Source organism: Ruditapes philippinarum, unplaced genomic scaffold (assembly GCF_026571515.1).
Source record: "Ruditapes philippinarum isolate M1 unplaced genomic scaffold, ASM2657151v2 ctg754_1_1_1_1, whole genome shotgun sequence".
Classification (NCBI taxonomy): Eukaryota; Metazoa; Mollusca; class Bivalvia; order Venerida; family Veneridae; genus Ruditapes; species Ruditapes philippinarum.
Genome location: NW_026855630.1, coordinates 102,748 through 125,781, shown reverse-complemented (window position 1 = coordinate 125,781; position 23,034 = coordinate 102,748). Strand labels below are relative to the sequence as shown.

The window sequence follows — 23,034 nt, the reverse complement described above, 5'->3', positions numbered from 1 at the left end:
AGCAACCAGAATTTTCAACATAGGAAGAAAAGAAAAAGATGTGCATAATCTCCAGACTGCTATCTACCCATATTTCAAGTTTCATAAAAATATTTTCAGTTCTTTTTGAGTAATCACTGGATCCAGTTTATGTGTTAAATTTGCCATATTTTCAGACTATTTGTTGCCATAGCAACCAGAATTTTCAACATAGGAAGAAAAAAAAAGACGTGCATAATCTCCATACCGCCATATATCAAGTTTTATAAAAATATTTTTAGTACTTTTTGCATTATGGCGGGATCCAGTTTTGTGGACAGACGGACTGACAGACAGACGGACGGATGGAGGGTAAACCTAAAGTCCCCTCTGGTTAAACCAGTAGGGGACTAATAAAATTAAAAATATGAGGCTGTGTGGAGGTTTGTATTGAGACATTGTATTGAAACTTACTTAGATCTTTCATATATTTACAGTTGCTGTATCCAGGAATGATGATGCTTGGATATGTTAGACAGATAAAGAACTATGCTGTCATGATTGCCCTGCCTAATGGCTTATCAGGTGTTGTACCAATAACTAACATCTCACAGGCATACTCAGAGAGTCTACAGAGATTTTCAGAAGGTCAAAATCAAAATGCAGAGGTAACTTAAAGTGTTTATGTCTGTTTATGAATCTATCTTTCAGTGAGAGGTATCCTCAGTTTGTCTTGATACCAGAAACAAGTTGTGCCGTAAAAGTAATAAAAGATATATCTAGAAAGCAGTCTTAGAGTATTTCCGTTATAAATACTGAAAAAGTGCAATCCTACTTGGGGATTGAAAATTCCACACGTCCGTTCGTATTTACGAGCATACATCAATGCAGGACGAGTACAAAATCTTTGTATTCTCATCCACCAGGACAAGTGGAAAATTGCCAATGTAATAGAAAGCTAGAATTCTTAAAATCATTTTGTTTACATTTACGATGGAAAACCGGAAACAAGTTTGTGTTTTAGGTTTTGTATAATTTGCACACTTGATAAAGCTCTGAACGTTAATTGGTTACAGGTGTGACTGGAATGACCCTGGCAATGCCCTACAAAGTGCACAATTTTATACATAATAAGCTTTGTTTCTCGTTTTGGTCGTTAAATTTATGTAAAGAAATTGATTATGAGAATTTTTAGCGGTCTTTTGCATAGAAATTACAATTTGCCATACAGACAAACCATCTTTGGTATTTTTAATTTATACTAAATAATTGCATGTGAAATTATTTTGTTCATATTTTAATACCCTGAACTAAACAATGAAAGGACTATTTGAAAGCTATGATAAAAAGCCCCATTGGGCTGATTTAATTGTGTAATATTTTCAGGGTATCTGCACATTGGCAGAGCTGTTTCAAGTTGGCATGATAGTGCCGTGCAAGTTGACAGAGTTGGAAAAATCAGCAGAGAATAATATGCTGACATTGACCATAAACCCGAAGGATGTGAATAGTGATCTTTCATCAGCCAGTCTTAGACATGGAATGGTAAATGTTTATCTTAGCAATAATTTGCTGTACATTTTATGTTATGATTTGACACAATATTATTAGTGTCTAAGATTGTAAAAATTAAGACTTTTTTATGACTTCCTAAAAGTGTCTTTTTGTTAAATGGTGCTGGTTAGCAAAGTAATTTATGCATAAAAGTTTCATGAAATCCATGATGAGGCATGATTTTCTTGTACTGTTGATAATTAAGCTTTTGGAATCATTTCTTCATTGCAAAAAAAGAACCATCCTAATTTATTCTAACAAACCTGTATGAAATATGGCGTTGGACACTAAATGATATCAATCTTTTAAGTTCAAATATTCAAAATTCAGGATGTTGTTGTGTTCCAACTTTTCTTTCTTAGTTGTGTAGAATCTAGTTTTGTGAATTCTGGAGATAATCAAGTATTCCTGTAATTATGCTGTTTAATCAGTTACTAGGTGTTACTACTAATATTGTTTATCTTCCAAAATCTGCTCAAATAGATGTGTTTGACTTAGTTTTAAACAATGTACATACATGTACGGATATAAGCAGAAATCAAGTTCACAGCTTACTAAATAATTGTTGAGAATGCAGTATGTCAAAATATTGTATTGACTTACAAAAGGCATATTTGAAGAAAGAACAAGAGCTATTGGTTTGATGTGATTATCTTCAATATATCTCTTGTCCTGTTATTTGACAGTGTGTATATGGAAGTATATATCTTGTCCTGTTATTTGACAGTGTGTATATGGAAGTATATATCTTGTCCTGTTATTTGACAGTGTGTATATGGAAGTATATATCTTGTCCTGTTATTTGACAGTGTGTATATGGAAGTATATCAAGTGAAGAAGACCATGGATATATAGTTGATATTGGTGTGAAAGGCGTGCAGGCGTTCCTGAAGAAGAAATATGCAGCTAGATATATACAACTCTATAATAATGGTATGCTATCTTTTACTTGGATTTGTTGAAAGTATTTTGGTAAGTGGTAAACATTACATCTGTAAGATTGCTTAAAGTAGGGTTCATGTTATTTTGCTAGATATGCCTTCAAAAAAAGCTCATGTTATTATAATCCCCTGCCAATGGAATCAGAAGGAGGATATTGATTTGCCATTGTCCTTTTGTCTCTCCATATTAGAACATAAATTGAGCCACGTCATGACAAAATCAATGTTATGCATTTGCGACCAGCATGGATCCAAACCAGCCTGCGCATCCGCGCAGTCTGATCAGGATCCATGCTGTTCGCTATCAGTTTCTCTACTTGTTATAGGGTTTGTAAGCGAACAGCATGGATCCTGATCAGACTGCGCAGATGCACAAGCTGGTCTGGATCCATGCTGGTCGCAAACGCATTATGTTGGTTTTGTCGTGGCGCGGCTCAAATGAAATGGTGTTAATGTTTAAACTGAGCATTTTCTAATAAGATAAATTAAGTCAAATTTACAATTGAAAAGACAACATTCAATGCAGATTAGGAAGTGTTACTAAAAAGTTGGTTTGAAACATTTTTAGCTCACCTGTCACAAAGTGACAGGGTGAGCTTTTGTGATCGCTTTTCGTCTGGCGTCCGTCTGTCGTCCGTCTGTAAACTTTTACTTTAAATGACATCTCCTCAAAAACCACTAAGCCAATTTCATCCAAACTTCACAGGAATGTTCCTTTGGTGGTCACCTTTAAAAATTGTTAAAAGAATTTAATTCCATGCAGAGCTCTGGTTGCCATGGCAACCTAAAGAAAAAACTTTAAATATCTTCTTTTAAAAAACCCTAAGAGCTAGAGCTTAGATATTTGGCATGAAACAGCTTCTAATGAGTGGTGTCTACCAAGTTTGTTCAAATAAAAGCCCTAGGGTCAAAATTGGCCCCGCCCCAGGAGGTCTTTGATTTTCCCTATATGCATATAGTAAAAACTTAAAAAATCTTCTTTTAAAGAACCCAAAGAGCTAAAGCTAAGATATTTAGCATGAAACATCATCTAATGAGTGTCTACCAAGTTTGTTCAAATAAAGCCCTGGGGTCAAAATTGCCCCCGCCCCGAGGGGTCATTGATTTTCCCTATATGCATATAGTAAAAACTTAAAAAATCTTCTTTTAAAGAACTCAAGGAGCTCAGAGCTAAGATATTTAGCATGAAACATGTTCTAATTGGTGTCTACCAAGTTTGTTAAAAAAAAGCCCTGGGGTCAAAATTGCCCCCGCCCCGGGGGTCATTAATTTTCCTTATATGTATATAGCAAAAACTTAAAAAATCTTCTTTGAAAAAACCCAAATAGCTGGAGTTTAGATATTAAGCATGAAACATCTTCTAGTGAGTGTCTACAAAGTTTGTTCAAATAAAAGCCCTGGAGTCGAAATTGGTCCCACCCTGGGTGTTATTGATTTTCCTTATATTTGTATAGCAAAAACTTAAAAATCTTCTTTGAAAAAACCCAAATAGCTAGAGTTTAGATATTAAGCATGAAACATCTTCTAGTAATTGTCTACAAAGTTGTTCAAATAAAAGCCCTGGGATCAAAATTGGCCCCGCCCCAGGGGTGTCTTTGGTTTTAACTATATGTGTATAGTAAAAACTTAAAAAATCTTCTTTTAAAAAAACCCAATGAGCTAGAGCTTAGATGTTAAGCATGAAACATCTTCTTATAGGTGTCTACCAAGTTTGTTCAAATAAAAGCCCTTGGGTTAAAATTGGCCCTGCCGGGGGGGAGAAGGAGGGGTGGGGTGTAGATCGTTGTTTTTCATTATATGTGTGTAGTAAAAACTTAACATCGTGAAACATCTTCTAATGGGTGTCTTCCAAGTTTTTTTCAAATAAAAGCCCTGGGGTTTAAACTGGCCCCACTCCGGGTGCCTTTATACAGGTGAGCGACCTCAGGGCCATCATGGCCCTCTTGCTTAATTGATTTGATTGATCAGGATTTGCATTTCTATCTTGAGGCAATAGAATGTGCTTACTAAAACAGCCAATTTTGTCAAAGGTCAAGGGGATATTCTTATCTACAGGCTGATAATGCAACAAATTTTAAAAGCATATTAACCAATGATATGAATTGCCAATCTGTAAGTTATAATGAATTGCCAATCTGTAAGTTATAATAACCCTGGTAATATAATATACTTGTAGATAATGCACTACATGTAGGCCAGTATTTGATGTGTAAGATTCAGCTAAAGGGAGACAGAATGTCAGTGTTGACAGGACAAAATAGAGTGATCAACGTTTCCATAGATCCACTAGAACTGAAAAATATCGAGGTACTTGTAGATCCATTCAAATTATTGTTATGTTCTGCTGCTTTGAAAACTGGGCATTTGTTTTAAAGTTGGTTTCAGATATTGTAGGTGAATTCATTTTTGTTCTTTAAACAGTGATTTAATATTGTTATCTTAGTGCAGTTATGGGTTAACTCCCTTTAGATTTAATATGAGTTACCTCGTTACTGCACTAAGGTGATGACATATTGATATTGCAATTCAGTTTTGCTTTGAAACAATAAGTGTATGTGTGTTTCAGAGTTTCTTTTAACTCATTTGTTTGAAGTGTTCATTAGTTAGATTTCTTCATGAATTGACTGCAGCTGTGTGTATAAAAAATTATATAGTCGCGATTATCCAGTAAAAATCGATGTTGAAAAAGTGCAGTATTATAAAAAAAACTTAAAACTTAAAAATTAATGACATGTAAGTGTTGCAGATAACTTTATAATATAACATTATAATTATTAAGTTCCGTACAAGTTGAAATTGTTTTCTATTATACTGTTTCATCTTAAACAATACTTTATTACTTGATAAAATATTTGGGGTTGGCAGAGTTTTATTTTTGTGGTTCTATTTTGGAGAGAGGAAACAAACAATTTATTAATGATGACCTTAAAGTTCAGAGATTTCCTTTGTTAGTTGTTTTATGCAAAAATTGTAGTATATTCATAACTTACATATTTTAAAATGTCATCTACTAATAACTTAGATATACAGACATAACCTGTTAATGTGTGATGAGGAAATATTTTGTTCTGAAATTTAAAAAATGTTTCAAACTTTTGAACTAAATTTTTAGAGTCCTGAAGACAGTGAAATTCCTTTCACATCTGTAGTACCTGGGATGAAAATGCATGCCAAAGTTGAAAAGGTAAGTCAGCTTTGATACAATCTATGAAGAAAGATATGGTGTGTATAAGATATAGCAATAAGTTATTACAGGGACCTACACAGCTGAGAGGTTTAAGGTTGGACATCTTAAAGCTACATGCCTCCAGATGAGTCCAAATATTTCAATAAAATCAAACTTGAGAAAAATGTACCAAAGATGTAAGGAAAAGTAAAAAGTTAAGATTCAAGTCATATTTTACATATTATGTGCGATTAATGACTGATATTTCAGTATTTACAACTATATTTCTATTTCGTTACTAACGCGGTAAAGACTATTTATGCATACTTTGACCACTTACTATTTGGTAATTTACGTGGTTTGTAAGTTGCATTGATAATGTGGAAATTGCTTTCTTTTGGTTAATTCACAATATTACACATTCAAATACATTTTCAAAATTTTTAATGAAAATTAGCATGAATCTGGAGGTGTGCTGCTTTAATATGACCTATACAGTGCTGATGAGACTTAAAGCTCAACTAAGCAAAAAACGCTTTGATAAAAGTTTGTTCTGATTGCATTTTAAGTCCTAAATACTCTGTAAAGGTAATATGGCCTTTTTCTATTATTACTGGTGTAGGAAGACTTGAGGTGCCTCTTTGTGCTTTATTTTGTTAACCTTTCAACCATAGAGTCCTCTTATTAAGTACAATTTAGGAAATGAATAATTTGAAAGGAAATTTTTAAGCACTTTCCTCTGTACATGTATAGGCTATAAATTGATGAACTACATATTTAAGGTTCCTTAATATCATGTGATTTCCTACTGAAAATTTGTCATTACAATATAGCTTGTATAAATAGATAGTTGAATCTGCAGGTGTGATTTCAGAAAAACCAAGATTGTGTAACAATTTTATCACATTTTATCTATTCTGAGAATGTTAACTACACTGTATTTGTACAAGTGATAGATATTATGAACTGCTGTTTTTGAAATGGATGCCTATATTATATATAAATGAACATATTTAAATTGTTTTATTCTTTTTTTCTAAGGTTGTAAAGAATGAAGGGTTGATCATACAGTTTAACAAGTTTAGAGGGCTGATACATAAATCACATCTACCACGACAACCTGACAAGTACAACCATGGTGACCAGGTACTGATATTTCTACTCAAAATAGTAACAATGGTTTCAAGTTGTAACGTCTTTCCTTAGAATGGCTTCTTTTATCAAGAAATTTATTCAATGTATTTTATACATATAAATATGTACATTTATATGCTCAAATGAACAAACGTCTTTCCTAAGAATTGTTTCTTTATCAAAAAAATAATTTAGTATTATATATATTCAATGCTCAAATGAACATTTTACAGACTGTATTACCTAAAATTCACATCTTATAAATAAATATTCTTTTAACATTATTAACCAGGTTTTCAACGAAAACTGGGTTATTGTAATGCCGAAGTCGGCGGGCGGACCGGCGGGCAGGCGACAACTTTTGGTTTCCGCTCAATAACTTGAGTTTGCTTTGGCCTATTGACACCAAACTTGGTGTGTAGGTAGCTTATATCAAGAGGCAGCTTGGGATTGCTACCCAGGTGTCTGTGATCAAGGTCACTGTTACTAAAAATAGAAATTCAGTTTCTGCTCAATAACTTGAGTTTGCTTTGGCCTATCGACACCAAACTTGGTGTATGGATAGCTTTTATCAAGAGGCAGCTTGGGATTGCTACCCAGGTGTCTGTGATCAAGGTCAAGGTCACTGTTACTAAAAATAGAAATTCAGTTTCTGCTCAATAACTTGAGTTTGCTTTGGCCTATTGACACCAAACTTGGTGTATGGATAGCTTTTATCAAGAGGCAGCTTGGGATTGCTATCCAGGTGTCTGTGATCAAGGTCAAGGTCACTGTTACTAAAAATAGCAATTCAGTTTCTGCTCAATAACTTGAGTTTGCTTTGGCCTATTGACACCAAACTTGATGAATGGGTAGCTTATATCAAGAAGCAGCTTGGGATTGCTACCCAGGTGTCTGTGATCAAGGTTAATGTATTTAGTTTTCATGTTATAACTTGAGTTTGTTTTGACCTTTTGACACCAAACTTGCTGAGTGGCAGCTTTGGATTGCCACTTAGATATCTGGGAGCAAGTTCAAGGTCATTTGCTTACAATAGAATTTTCAGCTTCTACTTAATTACTTCAGTGCACTTCGACCTATTGATTGCTGTCACATCAAAACTTAGTCGTTGAAAACCTGGTTTTCGTCGCATTGCGGCGCTTCTTGTGTCTTGCTTTAAATTATTGACCTCTCTGTGGTGTGTGCACTACACACATTAGAACATATTTTTTCATGTGACTAAATTATCTAATTAGATTTATGAAGGTCTTTGATTCTAAACAGGTTCCAACATGAACCAATATGACTCGAAACTTACTATATGTCCTTGACATTATCATGGTAACTAAAAGTATTTACGCCTATAAAAAGGTTGTATGAGTGTATCAACAGTACATGTATATAAATAACACATAGATTTGTGAGAAGTAGTTAAAATATTCTGAGAAAAATACTGTTACCCCAAACAAATACAAATACAGACTTTGTAATAAATTATTTATTATGTTTTTTATTTGTATAGATCACAGGCAGTGTATTATTTATACATCCTCTAATAAAGACAGTAACATTGACTGCATTACCACACCTTGTAGACTATGTCGGGATCCCACTAGGCATATTTGGTGAGCTCAAAGTTGGAGACACTATAGAAGAAGCCATAGTGAAGAGGACAGAAAAGAAAAGAGGTGTTTTCTTAAATCTTCAAAATGGTGTAACAGGAATAGCTACAGTAAGTTTGTCATTTATTTGGGGCGAAAAAAGTAATTTCTTGTAAAATAAGTTAATTTATATGGATTGCTGTGTTTGTTATGATTATCATGTAATTATTTGACAGATGTACAGACCCATGATTATATTATTGTGTTATTGTTTTACAGATGTACTTATGGATGTATATTTATCATCATGTTATAATTATGTTATTATTTTACAGATGTATAACCTAAGTGATGACACTGTAGAGAATTTAGGTACAACCTTTAAGAAAGATTCAGTTCACAGGTAAATATTCTTATTATCATATATTGAGTATCATATTAAAATCACTGTTTTTAGTATGGTACATCGTGTTTATTCAGATTTAGTTAGATTGTGCTTATAAATGTTGAAATTTAAATATCATTAAGTGGAACTTACTTCCAATTTATATTATTTCTGTGACTATGTGGTTAAGATCATTGATTTTAAATACCACTAGCCCCTTACTGCTGAAAGTTTGGACTTTGGCTTTTGTCATGTGAGGAAGCTTTCCAGCTGGCTTATGGGACTTTTGTGGTACTACTCAGATTTCGGTTGTGTCTGAAATAATGCACGAAGGTGCACCTGTGATCTTTCTCCACCTGTAATGCTAGAAAGTAGACACTGTTGGTTGACACCTAAACGAAAAATGTCACTTTAATACAGCCTATTAGTTATTGGAATATCTTGATTTTGTTTTGAACTTAAGAAATATTTCAATTGATGAAATACTAATTTGTTAAGTCTTTTGATATTTCGAGGATTTTCTCCCAACTTACTTAAATATACATATACTGAAAATGGTTCAAACAAATTTATTCATGATTAGATGAAAGGCAATTTTAACGTTCTTTTGTTTTGTTCTTTGACTTTGGCTGATGAAATGGATGAAAATTTTGGTGAAAATTTTATAATAAACTATGTGATATGATCATTAACAGACTATGTGTATATGTTATAGGTGTAGAGTGCTAGGATTCTGGCCTATGGAAGCTCTTGTTATTGTAACAATGAAGCAGTAAGTATACTTTATCTTTTCATTCTGTATATATATTTTGTATCAATTTTACCTAAGAATTGTTAAACAAATGTATATGAAGCTGTAATATGTTGAGGTACATGTATTTATCTTGTTTAAACACCGCAATTATGCATGTAGAAAGATAATCAGGGATGCTTTAATGATCCACAGTTATAAAGGATACATGCATTCTTTCATTTGTATATCACTTTTATTGTATGAACTATATAAAGTCACATACATTAGAAGTGTGCTGTTTTTAGAGCACTTATTTTAAGTGTATGAAGTTACAACTAAGGGGTATCTGTGGCCAAGTGGTTAAGGTTGTTGACTTAAAACCACTCACTGCTGTAGATTTGAATCCCGACAGGGACAGGGACTTTGGATTCTTACATATGAGGAAGCTATCCAGTTTGCTTATGGAGCGTCAGTGGTTCTACATGGGTCCTTGCTTGTGCCTGAAATAATAAACAGAGGGGCACTTGAGCTGGAAAGTCACCATATGACCTATACTGTGTTGGTGCGACTTAAAACCCAACCAAAAAAAAGGTTAAAACTAATGTCATTTTAGATGCAGATTAAATAAACATAAAATTAAAGTTTTTTGTTCGTCAATTTTAAATCTGAGCTCAATTTTAAAAACATTCAAGTGTTTGAGATGGTTAAAAAAAATGAAATATTGTTATTTTCATTCATGGATTTGGGAGCTATGTAGACTGTATGTACATGTTTTGATATTACAGGAGTGTGTTGAATGAAAAGTATACAACTATATCAGATATACAACCAGGGGAGATTGTTGATGTAAGAATTATGATCATTTCAGTAATAAAAGATAGTGCAATTTGAACCGTGTCACGACAAAACCAACATAATGCGTTTGCGACCAGCATGGATCCAGACCAGCCTGCGCATCCGCGCAGTCTGATCAGGATCCATGCTGTTCGCTTACTAACCCTATTACAAGTAGAGAAACTGATAGCGAACAGCATGGATCCTGATCAGACTGTGCAGATGCGCAGGCTGGTCTTGATCCATGCTGGTCGCAAAACCATTATGTTGGTTTTGTCGTGACGCGGCTCAATTTATATTTTCTGACTGAATTAATTATTATTTAACATTACTATGTATTTAGTATATCTGGGGATAATTCTATATCTATATGACTATTTATTACATGTTTTTCGGTGGTTTATAGAAATATATCAGTGATATAAAACTGGTAATTTCACTGTTTGAAACAGTGAAATTACCACTTTGATAATTTCACTGTTTTGAATTTAAGCCCCTTACGTTGTTTCAGTGAAATACCAGCGTGCACAGTACTGGGTACCAACTTAATGACGTGACGTCGTAAATGACGTCACGTTGTATTATTATTTGGCGCGCTTTTCATTCAGTATTAGGTTTAATGTCTTTCAAAACGTTTCTTTGCATGTAATAAAAAGAAAATTTGTTTAGTTTAGTGTAAGATTGAAATATATTTCACCTTGTGAACACCAAAAGTTCATATTTCACTCGTGGCTGCGCCACTCGTGAAATATACCTTTTGGTGCTCACTCGGTGAAATATATTCCGATCTTACACTGAACTAAACAAATATCCTCTATATATGTGACCAAAATAGAGCCACCTCAGTTTAGTCAACTGAATATATAACATATATTTTGTTGGATCAGTGGTTTTACATGTAGACTGAAGAATCTTATGACCCAAGATTTAAGTGGAGCACATAAATGTTTGAATGACCATATGTTTCTCAATCTTTTAATGTTATTGTTTCAGCTGTGCAATTTTTCTGCAAGCAAAGATAATCTAACTTTGTTAAGTCTTATTATACATTTGTGATGTTCATGTTTGAAGATAATTTATTATCATACAGGTTAAAGTAAAGAAAATGGAGAAGAAAGGTATAAGAGTTGAACTATACAGGGGAGTTAATGGATGGATACCCAATAATCAACTGGCAGACGTAACTCTTCAACATCCTGAACACAAGTTTAAAGTTGATGATAAACTCAAGTGTAGGGTATGAGGCTTTGTCATACTTTTGTTTGTCTTCACTACTAGCAATTTATTTATTTGCACTGGATAAAGGCTCTCTATGTCATGCCACCAACACAGGGGACTACAATGGATTTAAAAGCCTCTCTTTTTATTGCTATCCTTGGTGCTGGTGTGCATGTTATAGCTTATTAAGTCTAATTTAAATGTTCATGTATATGTATTCCATACCGAAACAAAAATCTAAATTTTATCCAAATTATGTTTTAAACATTTTCTTTCATATTGGCAATTTTTTCAGTTTGCTTACTACAAAAGGTTTGTGGCTCTTCCGGTAAATTCACCTTCAACTGTAATAATAAACTATTGCAATAATGCAAAGTTTGGCTTCCCAAATTCACCTTGAATGTCATATTAAGGATTATTTTATATAAGTATTAAAAGTGTGACCAAATCATATGAAATAGAAAGAAGAATATATAAAAAAATCTGGTTAATCTGTTGATTTTTATATTTGACTATTGAGTATGCAAAGAGGGGCGAGTGTTACATTAAACTGCTATTTCTGAACATGATATTGTTGTTTCAGGTATTGAGTGTAAACAAGAAAGATTCATCTGTAATCTTGACTCACAAGAAATCGCTGTTGACCAGTAAATACCCAGTTATCTCCAGTTTTAACATGTTAGAGGTGGGACAGATACTCGAGGGGTATATCTCGGCTATTGAAAAATGTGGATGTTTTGTCAGATTCTACAATAATGTTATGGTATGTGTTTTAAACATATTGGAAAGTATTTGTTGTATTTTAAATTTCAAGAACAATGTGTTAGGTTTGCCTTTCAGCTGTCTGTTCATCCATCTGTCAGTGTATCTTGAAATCTGAACCATAGAATGATTCTTCATGGACAATGTCAATTTTGGTGTAGGTTCCAGGTTAGGGAGGCAGGCTGGTCAGACTGGACGAGTGAGCAGGCTGGCCTTACACTATACTGGTGGTAAACATTTAGTAAGGGGTAAAACAATAAAAACATTGATAAATACTGTCATGGTGACAATGGGAAGCATTGGCCTTATGGTTAAAGTGTCAGCATCTTGCCCAGGGATCATAGGTTTGAACCCTATTCCAAACATGTTTCTCCATATGACTCCAGAACTGGTTTAGTTCCAGGAAGCGAACTCAGAAGTGATTTATATCAGTTGCAAGTTATTGTGTCGCAATCAATATTTAATGAATATGTTTTAAATTGTTTACTGTCATGATGCTCTGATATCAATGAGTCTTATTGATAAAAATAATATTGTATTTTTAAGCAAGTTAGATTTCAATAAAAGCGGTGGTGTGTTTTAATAAAAATTTTGCTCATACATGTACTTGAGTTATGAGCATTACATACTTAAAATAGTATCTTTAAGTAAAAGTTGAATGCTTAAAAGAAAAAAAATAGATGATTTTAAACAGCTTAAATGGAGGGACATAGGATAACTGAATCTTTTTAAAACATTTATATTTATTATGCCTCCGCCATGTAATGGCCGGGGCATATAGTGTTACCCTGTTCCGTCATTCCGTCCTTCCGTCATTCCGTCCTTCCGTCATTCTGTCATTCCGTCATCATCAGTTTCCGTTCATTATCTTAGTAAGGGTTGCACACATTCAACTCAAATTTGACATATGGATATGTCGTGAGAAAATACAGGTCAAGTTCGAATTTGGTCATGGTTCGATGATTTTTGGCAGAGTTATGCCCCTTTTACTTTAAAATAATATGAAATTTTCAGTTTCCGTTCATTATCTCCCCAATGGTACAACACATTCAACTCAAATTTGACATATGGATATGTCGTGAGAAAATACAGGTCAAGTTCGAATTTGGTCATGGTTCGATGATTTTTGGCAGAGTTATGCCCCTTTTACTTTGAAAATAATATGAAATTTTCAGTTTCCGTTCATTATCTCCCCAACAGTACAACACATTCAACTCAAATTTGACATATGGATATGTCGTGAGAAAATACAGGTCAAGTTCGAATTTGGTCATGGTTCAATGATTTTTGGCAGAGTTATGCCCCTTTCACTTTGGAAATAATATGAAATTTTCAGTTTCCGGTCATTATCTACCCAATGGTACAACACTTTTAACTCAAACTTGACATATGGATACATCACAGGAATGCGCAAGTCAAGTTCAAAGTTGGTTATGGTTCAATGATTTTTGGCAGAGTTATGCCCCTTTCACTTTGAAAATAATATGAAATTTTCAGTTTCTGTTTATTATCTCCCCAATGGTACAACACATTCAACTCAAATTTGACATATGGATATATTTTTGGAATGCCCAGGCCAAGTTGGAATTTGGTAATGGTTCAATGATTTTTGGCAGAGTAATGCCCCTTTCACTTTGAAAATAATATGAAATTTACAGTTTCTGTTCATTATCTACCCAACTACTCAAATTTGACATATGGATATGTCAAAGGAATGGGCAGGTCAAGTTTGAATTTGGTCATGGTTCGATGACTTTTTGGCAGAGTTATGTCCCTTTCACTTTGAAAATAATATAGATACATCTTAGGAATAAGCAGTTTAAGTTTGAATTTGGTCGTGGTTCAATGATTTTGGACAAACTTATCTTTCTTGAATGTTGTAAAAATTTTGAACTTTCAGTTTCAGCACTGAAATGTATGTAGCCAATGCCCATTATTTTGGCTACAAATATGAAATTTGCTATTTTCAAAAGGTTTAGACTGAATAATTTCAGTGCCTTGAACATTGTATGAAAATGGTTTGTGTTAACATTGAAAAGTTTTAAGGGCTTTGAACTTAAAATGAAAAAAATTATTTGTGCAAACAAATTTGGAACTAAATATTATAACATCTGAAATTTTGGCTGCATGCGGGGGCATCCGTGGCATGATGACACATTTCTAGTCTTAATAGCTTTAACTAACTTAATTGTTGACCTACTTTTGGTAGTGACTTATAGTGTTTATCCAGATAAACTTGATGTTTAAATGAGTGACCTAAGACAACTTAAGACAGTTAATGGAAAATAGATTGTCAGAAATGTTCAAGTTTAGGCCTCATTGACAAAAAAGTGTTAATGGTAAATAAACTTTATAGTTTGGTAATATGTTTTCTTTAAACATGTATGATAGTCATCAATGTTAATGTTATGTTATAACATATTTCAGGGATTGGCTCCACGCTCGTTGTTGAGTTCCGAGCCTATAGAACGCCCAGAGGATGTGTTTTATAAAGGTCAAGTTGTGAGGTGTAAAGTGGTTGATGTTACACCTGCAAACAAAAAGTTTAAATTGAGTTTTGTTGTGAGTAAAGGTTTTTTTAATATACTTTGGGAAATAAATGATATTTTAGGAATTTACCTATGAAAATTAAAAGTAATTTATCATTATTAGATAAAAAGACTGTTCAAAAAGGAATAAATGTTGTGTAAGCATCTGACAAACAATAACACCCTCAAGTTGTTTATTGTCATATTTAACACACTTTACACAGCCATCATGGCTAATTTTTCACTTTATCACAGCCTGTTTAAAGCCCATGATTGTTGACTGAATCCAATCATGTGATGATGCTACCTAGCTAGCTTACAGAATGTTACAGGTGCTTATTTATCTACCAGTTTATTCATTAAAGAATGGATAATGGGGCATTATATCAATATTCAATCAGTCGGACGTATAGCAATATTATGTCTTGTAGTATTATTTAATGTCAAATAAAAAAAAACAACAAAAAACATGCTTATTAAATTGTACAATAACATGCAATCTCTTCTTTATGCTTTTCCTCATCTACAAAATTTGACTCAATTTTTCACCTGAAGATTTTATAACTGTTTGGTATACAGTTCATGAATGTATTCAATCTAGTCATATTTTTTTTTTATTAAAATTGACTTCATTTTCAATAAAAATTGTATGTACATGCAGATTTTGGAATATTATTCAATACTTTATCAAATCTTGTTTTCCAGCTTGAAGGTAAAACAGAGTTTGGCAAGAAAGGGAAGGATTTGCCAAAGGACTTTCAAATTGGCAAGGTAAATTTACTTAATAAAATCATAATTAAAAGATGATATAACTAGCACTTGCTGTTTCTATACATACATGTATTTTCTAAGTTTAAACATATTTGTCTGCCCACTTCGCTCATTAGGGAAAGCATTAGATTTGTAATCTAAGGATAGCCGGTTAAGACTTTGGACATATGAACATATACAATGAACAGGTGAGTGAAAAGTAGGTATTCTGGGGGGGGGGGGGGGAGTATTCAAGAAGAAAGACAAGGTGTTATATAGGTAATCTTAAATAAAAGTTTTCATGAAGGTTAATATGAAGATGTAAATATATTTCATATAGTAGTAGTTTTATGATTATATTGTGTTGTATTATGTACAAATAAAACATAGCAATTAAATGCCATTACCAATTGAAAGTACAATGTAATATAAAAACTTAAAATCCCAAAAAAGAATTGCATATGTTAAACACTAAAGTATGGTCTGACAGATTTATTGCATCCACGCAGTCTGATCAGGATCCATGCTGTTCGCTGTCAGTTTCTCTACTTGTTATAGGGTTTATAAGCGAACAGCATGGATCCTGATCAGATTGCATGGATGTGCAGGCTGGTCTGTATCCATGCTGGTCGTAAACGCACTATGTTGGTTTTGTCATGGCACGGCTCATTTATAGTTGTGCTATTTTGATTTACGGCAATGGAAACATTGATTTTATAACACAAGCTGGAATTTGATGCAGTGAAATTTATCATACATTGGTAACCATTTTACATGAGTTCATTATTTCTTGAGATGTTTAAATTTTCTTTTTTTATTTTCTTTTTTATATAGAAAGAGAAATGCAAAATTCTGACAAAGACTGAAGATGGGCTTGATGTTAAGCTTAGCTCCTCCCAAAAGAAGGCGTTTATTCCTAAGACACACCTATCAGACTCCATTGAACTGTGTGATGCATTATGGGACGTGTACAAACCTGGAGATGTTATAGAGAAGGCAATGTATTGGAATAAATCCAGATATGCAGTATCCTTAGATAACACAAGATGTATAATGATGTACAGTTGGAGATAATATTGATTGATATGTGATATATATGAAGGCTGACCTGGGAGTTTTTATAAGTACTAGTTTTTTGGCTGAAAACTGAAATGACCAATGTTGAAACCTTGTTTATCAGTTTAAGTAACATAATATTGTTATAAATGGAGCCATGACTGAAAATACTCATTTCCATAGAAACACACATATATCTGGAGCATGCTAAAAATATGCATTTTTCTAGAGCTTGCAGCCTTAGATTCTGAGCTCTAGAGCGTTAACATCAAATCAAATCAAAATTTCCCTGAAACAAAGTATCATTAGAACAATATGATTATGTAATATTTTCCTACAAGTTAAATGTTTTTGTGTCATTTCAAAATCAATCAATAGCTTTAAAAAACCCAAAATAATGATGTCAATACATGACATGGAAATGTGGAATGTTTCAGAAATAATATATCCCAAACTGTGATTTTATCGCTTGATAAAATCACTGTTTGGAGTTCGGATGCGAGGAATTATATGAGGGGCGTAGTCCGAGTGATAATGATGCGCATCCGAACGACAAACAGTGATTTTATCAAGCGATGAACTGTACTTATTTCAGCACGTCACATTTTTAGTGGTTACTTCACATGTATGTAATGATTATGTCACATGTCATATAGAACGTCAACAGTGATTTTATAGCATAATAACACACACTTTCTGTTCTTCTATGTTCAACAGGGAAAAATGCGGGTCGTGTTAGAATATATAATTTTGACTTTTTACTCAGAAAATCACTGACAAAGATATAGAGAATGATAAGATCACATTTCTTCTTTTCCTTGTAAAACCATTTCTGAAAGGATATTTTGATCCATTCATTTGATATTGATGAACTTGGTATAGCTTTAAACATTACAATGCTAATTATTCTTAATTCTAACACAACCCGCATTTTTCCTATAGAAGATAGAAGAACATAGAAGAACCGAAAGTGTGGGTTATTATACAATAAAATCACTGTTGACATTCTATATTTAGACATGTGAAGTAACCATTAGATATGTACTGACTGAAAAGCAAACAGATGTACTGACTGACCTAGGTTATGTAGATTCTGTAGTCAACAACAGGGTACAGATTAATGGGTTAAATTTTGCTTGTAGGTCTAAAGGATCAAATTCATTAAGACGAGATATTTAAGAAATAACATCGGCGTGAGAGGTGTATATCGGCTTTAACACCGGTTTGGAGTTTTGATGAGTAGGAATTGACCACGAAGGCCGCTGATGTTATTCCTATTCTATCACAATAAAATAAGGAAGATCACTAATGTTTTTTTTTTTCAAGCGGAAATAACTTCCACTGCCGATTTTCGTATAATGCTGTTCGATTTTCGCACCCTACTGTTGCAAAGATATAGAAATTATTAAACAAAATAAATAAATAATAAGAAAAAACGTTATTTTATCAAGTTTTCAACAATAAAAACTTACGTCGTATTGTGTTTACATCAGTGCCCCATTTATCATTCTTGTGTATGTGAAATAACGTCAGCTTGTATATGAATGAGTTGTTTACTTACGATGACGTCATTACGCTGCTTACAGATTGGCGCCGTTTTGTCAAAATATTTATTAACTGATATGGATCAAATATGTGGCATTAGTGTATGTGAGATATTATTTCGGTATTGTATGAAATGAAAACATTATAAGAACTGAAAATATAAATAAAAATGCTTTTTATTGTTGCTCTAAAAGGCTTTGTAAACTATATAATTGAGGGTGTAAACATAAAAGCCACATATATAAGTAGTCCCTAACCAGTGTTTATTGGCAGTTTAACACCGTTTTTTTCCTTCTTTGTCTATAGTGACAAAAATCACGTGGAGTGATAGAATTAGTTTTCTTCATTTCCATTTCTTTGTGTTCTTATACAGAGAAAAATGTATATAAGATGTTACAAATCTTTAACATTGAATTAGATATTGACATGTAAACCTTGCCTTCTGTCATCTGCTGAAAACAAAGATGAATTTGTGACATCATTTGCTCCACTCAAGGTAGGTTCTATTTTTATGCCCCCACAAAGTGGGAGCATATAGCGTTGCACTTGTCCGTACGTCCGTCTGTACGTCCCGAAATCTTTTGAACGCAACTCCTCTTAAACCGGATGGCAGATTTTGCTTAAACTTACAGGGATGAACAACCTTAATGTGTAGATGGTAGTTAAGGAAGGAATTTTTGCTGCGACCAAGTTTAACAGAATTATGGCCCTTTGTTGATTTTTTCACTATATACTATGTAGAAATTTTGTGAACGCAACTCCTCTAAAACCGGATGGCAGATTTTGCTTAAACTTACAGGGAAGAACAACCTTAATGTGTAGATGGTAGTAAAGGAAGGAATTTTTGCTGCGACCAAATTTAACAGAATTATGGCCCTTTGTTGATTTTTTCACTCCAGTATATAACATATAGAATTTTTGTATAGGCAACTCCTCTTAAACCGGATGGCAGATTTTGCTTAAACTTCCAGGGATGAACAACCTTAATGTGTAGATGGTAGTAAAGGAAGGAATTTTTGCTGCGACCAAATTTAACAGAATTATGGCCCTTTGTTGATTTTTTCACTACATAACATATAGAAATTTTGTGAACGCAACTCCTCTAAAACAGGATGGCAGATTTTGCTTAAACTTCCAGGGATGAACAACCTTAATGTGTAAATGGTAGTAAAGGAAGGAATTTTTGCTGCGACCAAATTTAACAAAATTATGGCCCTTTGTTGATTTTTTCACTATATACTATGTAGAAATTTTGTGAACGCAACTCCTCTTAAACCGGATGGCAGATTTTGCTTAAACTTCCAGGGATGAACAACCTTAATATGTAGATGGTAGTAAAGGAAGGAATTTTTGCTGCAACCAAATTTAACAGAATTATGGCCCTTTGTTGATTTTTATGCCCCCACAATGTGGGAGCATATAGCGTTGCACTTGTCCGTCCGTCAGTCCGTCTAGTCAGTCCGTCCCGAAATCTTGTGAACGCAACTCCTCTTAAACCGGATGGCAGATTTTGCTTAAACTTACAGGGATGAACAACCTTAATGTGTAGATGGTAGTAAAGGAAGGAATTTTCGCTGCGACCAAATTTAAAAGAATTATGGCCCTTTGTTGATTTTTTCACTAGATACTATGTAGAAATTTTGTGAACGCAACTCCTCTTAAACCGGATGGCAGATTTTGCTTAAACTTACAGAGATGAACAACCTTAAGGTGCAGGGTTCTCACTAGGACTTTAAAACATGGAGTCCATGGACTCCCAACCCTGAAAAAGTTGGAGTCCAAAAGCGCGTCGCAATTAATATGTTTACAGATCAGTCATTCAATGCTCACAATAGTATTGCTGATATTTTGAATCTTCAAGAGACTTCCAAAGTTTATAGTTATTCAAAAGAAACTTTGAACTACATAGTATAATTATTGTTTTGTTGTTAATATTTATTATGAAATTATTTCATTATAATGCATCAACACATGGAAATCGGTTTTTTTTTTTCACTTTTATACCAAATCAAATTTTATTCTGGTTAAAAAAGTCCACTCTTAAGACAAAAAGTTTGTATTTGTAAAAAAAACGTAAATGTATATAGGCAGCGTTTAGCGGAATGAGTGTGTAAGAGATTCATCCGATCGACAATTGTTTTAGCAAATATCTTCAAAAGGGGGCAAATTGAAGATCCCTATTTAAAGATTGAATGCTGATTAAATAATAAAGGAACAATTCATTCGCATGTTTGGCTTGGAAACCGAGAATTTTTGCGAAATTTTAGGGTTTCTGGCGAACGTGAAATCGCCGATGTTCGGGATCAATTTTCGTATAGAATCTAAATTTCAAAGAAAAGCGTATGTGTACCTGGCATTTCGGCACAATATTTTAAATTCTTAATACTCTTATAGAAAGTTTTTGCAAGAATGAAACTAAAGCAAAATTGTGCCTAGAAAATACCGAAAATATTCGACAATCATTATAATGCCAAAAATATTCGACAATCATTCAAAAGTACACTCATTTGTAATTTGAGAAAACAGTCTTTAAACTTGCGGCGTAAATAGTCGATAATTTTATCCTTTTGTCGGTAAAATTTGCTAAATTCCAATCAACTGTTGATCCAATATATAAAATTATCACCTCGGTTTATATCTGGTAATTACATGTACTGTACAGCGCGCGTATACATAAGTCTGATCAATTAGCGTGATAATGATCGGAAGCGTTATCGCTGATTGGCTAATCGCTTCACGGGTCGATGTGCTTAGGACCGCCTACATGTACCTATAGACTGACAAGCGCTGACGCATTTGTGTATTTGTGGTTGTAAACAATCGGTAATGTTTATGCGTCCCCAGGCAAAATTAAGCGTACGTGGAATCCTTGCTCTGAAATATTTGCGTCCAGCTGTAATAAACATGCGTACCGGGACGCCGAAATAAGCGTCCCCGAGAACCCTGAGGTGTAGATGGTAGTAAAGGAAGGAATTTTTGCTGCGACCAAATTTAACAGAATTATGGCCAGGGATGAACAACCTTAATGTGTAGATGGTAGTTAAGGAAGGAATTTTTGCTGTGACCAAATTTAACAGAATTATGGCCCTTTGTTGATTTTTAGTTTTCAACTTGTGGCACATGTGGTCCAAAAAATGTTTGACCTAGAGTCATAAGATTGACAGAACAGTGGCGTGTGGGGGCATCCGTGTCCTCTGGACACATTTCTAGTTTCATTATATACTTTGTAGAAATTTTGTGAACGCAACTCCTCTTAGACCAAATTTAATAGAATTATTGCCCTTTGTTGATTTTTAGTTTTCAACTTGTGGCACATGTAGTCCAAAAAATATTTGACCTAGAGTCATAAGATTGACAGAACAGTGGCGTGTAGGGGCATCCGTGTCCTATGGACACATTTCTAGTATTTTAAAGCTCACAGGTCAAATCAAATTTCAAACATCATAATAGTCATTACCTTATGTATTACCTTTACAGTTAAGTTGTTGTGAATTTTAAGGTCTTCTCTCTTAGCATGGAATAAAAGATACCAGCTTTAAAGATTGAACACAAATTCATTATATATACATGTACATTGTATAAAATATTGTTATATGATGTTAGATATATCTCAATTCAGTGCAAACAAACTGTTTGTTAGTACTGAAAATATTTTAGAGATATTTTCAGGTTCTGTTCTGTATTTTGCATGACAAGATATGTTTTCCTTGATTTCAATATATACACAATTTCATATTTGTTGTATAGTAAGGTCCTACAAATTGACATAGTTGAAATGATGGAGAGTAGGCATATTATGTATTTGTAATTCTTGTTATAAACTTAGTCGTACAGGTAGTGACTTTTGTTCTACCATGATGATTATAAATAAATATGTATGTACACATTTTAAGATGAAATTTCCTTATAATGGTTTGAATTTTATCACATTAATTTCATATTTAACAATTGTTATTGTGTTTTATATGATATTTCAGCCAGGGATAATGTTACCAGGGGTTGTTAAGAATATAATGCCATATGGTATCTTTGTGGAGTTTCCTGGTGGTTTATTTGGGCTGGTTCCCTTACAGGTAAGTCATATTATTTGTTAATATGTAGCTGAGTTTTTCAGCGTAAGGAAATTATTAGGAAATTATTACAGTAGGGGAAACATATAAAAGCAATACTGGTATCATCAGAAATTCCATTCATTTAATGAAATAATTTGGCAGATCTTGGTCAAGGTTGAAATTGTAGGTCAAATGTTATATGGCTGGTGTATAAGTGTCCTGTGGACACATTTCTACTTTACAAAACAATCTTTATTTATTTTTAATAGAGTTCATGCAGTTTTTAAATGTTTTATCTCTGAATATTTCTGAATCCAGAACAAGTATCTTGAAACTTAAAATGTTTATACGGATAACATGCAAGCTCAGAGTTCAAAGTTCTACAACTCTTTATTGGACTAATATCTGTACAGTGTCATCGGTCTTTTACCCATAGACAATTTCATATGTATTTTCTGCTACATGACTTCAAACTATACTTGTCATCTATTATGAAGGGGGGGGGGGGGTGAATTGTTGAATTGCATTATTCATTTATAGTCTTGATAAAATATATTCTATTTTTTATGACCAGTATGCTTTGGATGTAAAAGTACCAGATGTTAAGACATTTTACCAGCCTGGACAAACTGTTGTAGCAAAGATTATAGAGGTGAACAGTGAGAAGAAAAGGTTTCTGGCTTCACTCAGAATGCAAGATTGTTACTATGGTAACACACAAGTTGGACTTGATTTGACATGGAACTACCTTAAGGAAAGAGAAAGACTGTTTGAATCATTACAAAATTCTGAAGGTACTTTAACTATATTATTCAGATGAAATGTGTGTCAATTCTGA

At 33.5% G+C, this 23,034-nt stretch overlaps 1 protein-coding gene across 1 annotated transcript in view; it reads left to right on the top strand.

Moving 5' to 3' along the window:
- Positions 1-23,034, top strand: part of LOC132743957 (protein RRP5 homolog) — a 48,096-nt gene that overhangs the window by 6,427 nt on the left and 18,635 nt on the right. Inside the window, exons 4-21 of the mRNA XM_060732560.1 lie at positions 456-626; positions 1,345-1,503; positions 2,322-2,445; positions 4,630-4,760; positions 5,566-5,637; positions 6,661-6,765; positions 8,255-8,464; positions 8,669-8,736; positions 9,434-9,490; positions 10,237-10,297; positions 11,376-11,522; positions 12,087-12,266; positions 14,693-14,827; positions 15,499-15,564; positions 16,378-16,569; positions 18,563-18,640; positions 22,122-22,217; positions 22,771-22,990. Of these exons, the coding sequence (XP_060588543.1) occupies positions 456-626; positions 1,345-1,503; positions 2,322-2,445; positions 4,630-4,760; positions 5,566-5,637; positions 6,661-6,765; positions 8,255-8,464; positions 8,669-8,736; positions 9,434-9,490; positions 10,237-10,297; positions 11,376-11,522; positions 12,087-12,266; positions 14,693-14,827; positions 15,499-15,564; positions 16,378-16,569; positions 18,563-18,640; positions 22,122-22,217; positions 22,771-22,990 (2,272 nt within the window). The remainder of the gene's footprint in view (positions 1-455; positions 627-1,344; positions 1,504-2,321; positions 2,446-4,629; positions 4,761-5,565; positions 5,638-6,660; positions 6,766-8,254; positions 8,465-8,668; positions 8,737-9,433; positions 9,491-10,236; positions 10,298-11,375; positions 11,523-12,086; positions 12,267-14,692; positions 14,828-15,498; positions 15,565-16,377; positions 16,570-18,562; positions 18,641-22,121; positions 22,218-22,770; positions 22,991-23,034) is intronic.